This window comes from Pinus tabuliformis, chromosome 1_1 (genome assembly GCF_031772625.1).
Source record: "Pinus tabuliformis cultivar Carrire ecotype Pingquan chromosome 1_1, CPIR1, whole genome shotgun sequence".
NCBI classification, from domain to species: domain Eukaryota; kingdom Viridiplantae; phylum Streptophyta; class Pinopsida; order Pinales; family Pinaceae; genus Pinus; species Pinus tabuliformis.
In genome coordinates, this window is record NC_142297.1 from 519,364,141 (window position 1) to 519,367,724 (window position 3,584).

At 36.2% G+C, this 3,584-nt stretch overlaps 1 protein-coding gene across 1 annotated transcript; it reads left to right on the forward strand.

The window, feature by feature from the left end:
* Positions 1-243: 243 nt before the first annotated feature.
* Positions 244-1,495, forward strand: LOC149214068 (disease resistance protein L6-like). Its single transcript, XM_089389288.1, has 2 exons — positions 244-764; positions 850-1,495. Exons 1-2 carry the CDS (start codon positions 244-246, stop codon positions 1,493-1,495), a joined length of 1,167 nt encoding a protein of 388 aa, XP_089245414.1.
* Positions 1,496-3,584: the final 2,089 nt, after the last annotated feature.

Genomic DNA, 3,584 nt, shown 5'->3' on the forward strand with positions numbered 1-3,584 from the left:
CACAATTGAGCCTACGGTTGGGTGGAGAGTCGTCCCCAAAACCTTATTGTCATCTAGCAGACACAGTTATAAAATTATTTATCAACATATATTTTTTTTAGTTAAGAAATTAATTTATTTTTATTGTTACACTATCTAAATTTTCATCATCTTATTTGTGTGTATCTATCCCTTTAATTAATGGTCGATTCAACAAACATTCCTCATCAATCATTCGATCCCTCCTCCTCTGCGCGCACTTCCATGGATGTATGTCCCAGCACCAATTCAAATTCCACTTACAATTACGAGATGTTTATAAATCACCACGGGGAAGATGTGAAGAATTCCTTGGCCAGTCAACTCTACCGGCGTCTCGGTGACCGTCGATTCAGCGCCTTTCTGGACCGCGACGAAATGCGGGTAGGAGAAAGCATAGATTCTCAAACCGCCGATGTTCATATAGCAATATTTACTCCAAGATATGCCCAATCAAAATGGTGCCTTAATGAGCTCGTGGAGATGCGCAATCAGATGCAGAAAAGAAAAACTACAATTATTCCAATCTTTTATAATATTGATCCTTGTGCTCTGCGGATCAGGACGGATGACGGCCAACCTGGGCTGTTGGGTCAAATCTTGAGATGCCTTGGGTGCTCCCCCCGCAACAATGGAGTTTATGCTGAAGCCTTGCAAGGTCATGTAAAGAAAGGGAGATACCCACAAGAAAAAATTGCAGATTGGAAAAACGCATTGTCTGCGGTTTCACTATTAAGCGGTTTGGAGTTAGTCTTATTGTTCCTAATAGTTTAATTGTATTGATAAACGAGGTTTTTAGTACTTATGTTTGGTTTTGCTGTGAATAATCAGTTACGAAGGCAAACTCTTGGATAGCGTACTTCAACGGGTGGAGGAAAATGTTAGAAAACAACAATTGGATGTGGCTAAATATCCAACTGGCTTGGCTGAAAAGCTACAAGATTTTGAGAAAACAGTGATGCATGCCTTTCAGGAGGCTCAACCCCGTGCTGGATTTAATGAAGTGGTTACAAAGTTTTTGGATGCGTGTGATGGATTGCCTTTGTCTCTCGAAGTGCTTGGGTCTCATCTTTCTACAAAAGATTTAAAGTATTGGGAAGGCCAATTGCGGAAAATATCAGATTTAGTACTTCCCCGGGAAATACAAGACAGTCTTAAGATTAGCTACGACCGTCTTGACCCACAGGAAAAAGAGGTATTCTTAGATATTGCCTGTTTCTTAATAGAAGAAGATAAAGATCAGGCCATAAACGTATGGGATGGGTCTAGATGGGAAGGAAGTGTGAATCTTCAGAACCTAGAGGAAAAGTGTATTGTGCAGATCGACAGTCAAAACCGTATAAGAATGCACAATCACCTCAGGGACTTGGGCAGAACTTTAGCTGAAAAGGAACTTCCTAAATGTCCTCGTCGTCTTTGGCGCCGCAATGACAACATTTTTCATAATGCGTTTATCCAACCAAGTGTACGCGTTTGAATCTAATTTTCAAAGTTATATTCACAGAAATGTTCTGAAAATTTTGAAAGTATATTGTTAATACTGTTTAGCTCTGCAAGTATGTCCATATTGTTTTCTAACAGTTTTCAGATAACAATTCAGGTGCGCGGGATTAACAGGGTTGAAGAAGTATCTGACCAATCATTCCACAGCTCTCTGGATCGCTCTCGCGTTGATATGACCACGTTGAACCTGTTGAGGGCTGAAGGTGACTGTTTGGAAAACATATCCCAGTTTCTGAGGGACGCGAATCAGGTTCTATGGCTATGCTGGGAAGAGTGTCCGCACAATCCCCTGCCTGCTTGGCTTTCAACCCAGAATTTGAGAGCTTCGCGCGTAACACGCCCCGCCCCCCTGCTAATTGGAAACAACATCATGCCATAGGGAAAGTGTGGTAAAGAAAGTTTTTTTTATTAATATATGTTTATGATTTTTTGGTTGTCTGAGAATTCCCAGAGGGGTGTTCATGTTTGTAGATGTGTTATTAAATTAAATGGAAAAGAGTTCAAAGATAACAGATACATAATGTATATTTATGTTAAAAAAGCTCAGTTGCCAATAAAAGTTGTGGTATACGTTTTTAATTTGTAGACATTTAATAGGGCTATGTGAAGATAGAGCTGGGTCCGTAATAATTTTAGGAAAATTATACGGAGGGCATTGCAGGAAACTTTGTTGAAGTTGTTTCCCTTGCGGATTTGCACACGTAGGCATACTACGGCGGGGATTCAGGAAAAGGTCAGCATATTAGCTTGTATGGATGTTCAGGAAAAGGTCAGCGTATTAGCTTGAATGGATGTTCAAGGTTCGAATTGTTGCCGTCTTGCCCCTTAACCTTCTCCAATCGGAACACTTAGATCTGCAGGGGATGAAAATAAAGGAAGTGTCATTTCCTGAAGGCTTTTTTCCAACCCTAAAACATCTCAACATCAGCTTTTGTCGTGAACTAATGGAGGTTGGAGCGTGCCAACAGGGCTAATATCTTTGAACTTGGAAGGAAGTACTGCTTTGAAAAAGTCCTCACTTCTATACTTCATCTTTGTATTTGAAATGGTCACAACAACCATCTTGTTTTTACTATCAAATTCACGAAAAAGTCCTCAGCAAAACAAAATTGTGGGCAGTTTGATCTAGTTAGAAAATATTTCAGTCTCCTCACTAATATTCTTCATGGTATTTAGAATGGTCACAGCAACTATCTTGTTTTTACCATTAGTGCACGAGTTACTGGTTTTTCATGGTGCCAGTAGATTTTGTGAGTTTTTTAGTGTGTTTTATGAGCTTTGGATGTTAGAAGAGATAGGTCTAATTCTCAGACTGATTAGTTTCAGGTTCTTTTCTTCTAGATCATGATATTCCATACATTGTATTTTTTATGTGGTTGACATTTTATACATTGTATTTTTTTAATTTATACATTGTACCTTTTATATTCATCCATGAAATTCTTTTGGAAAATTTTTGGTTCTCCAGCATTATATAAATTTCATCCATAATTAAACATAAATATAATTATTTTATCTCATCAAATTCCGAAAAAATCAGCATCAAAACAAAATAGTGAGTGGGTTAGTATAAGAATATAGACAGGAGAGGAGCATGGATCTTCTCACGACGAAGTTTGATCCAGCTAGGAAATATTTCAATATCCTCACTTATATTCTTCATCATTGTATTTAAAATGGTCACAACAACCATCTTCTTTTTACTAGTGTCTTTGTTATCCAAATAAAAGGTAAGCCAAATCAGCGATTTTAGATACACATTCATGGACAGTCACCAGTAAGCGAATACTAATTAGTTTTTTTTACATTAATATATAATATTTGAAAATATTACTAATTAGTTTTTTTAAATTAATATATAATATTTGAAAATATTGCTAATTAGTGTTTTTTTAATTAATATATAATATTTTGAAAATATTAAATCAAAAAAAGTTTTAATAAATGTTTTAGCAAAATGTTAAATTTCATTATATAACAATTGTTTCAATGTTATAAAATAAATGGTAAGTAAATACTTATTTTAAAACATTTAATGTATAATATAATTCAAAATTTTAAAA

Bases quoted from the DNA above. Each gene is read 5' to 3' on its own strand.
- LOC149214068 (XM_089389288.1), top strand. From the start codon at position 244: ATGGATGTATGTCCCAGCACCAATTCAAATTCCACTTACAATTACGAG. The intron at 765-849 runs GTTAGTCTTATT...GTGAATAATCAG, and splicing joins TCACTATTAAGCGGTTTGGA to TTACGAAGGCAAACTCTTGG.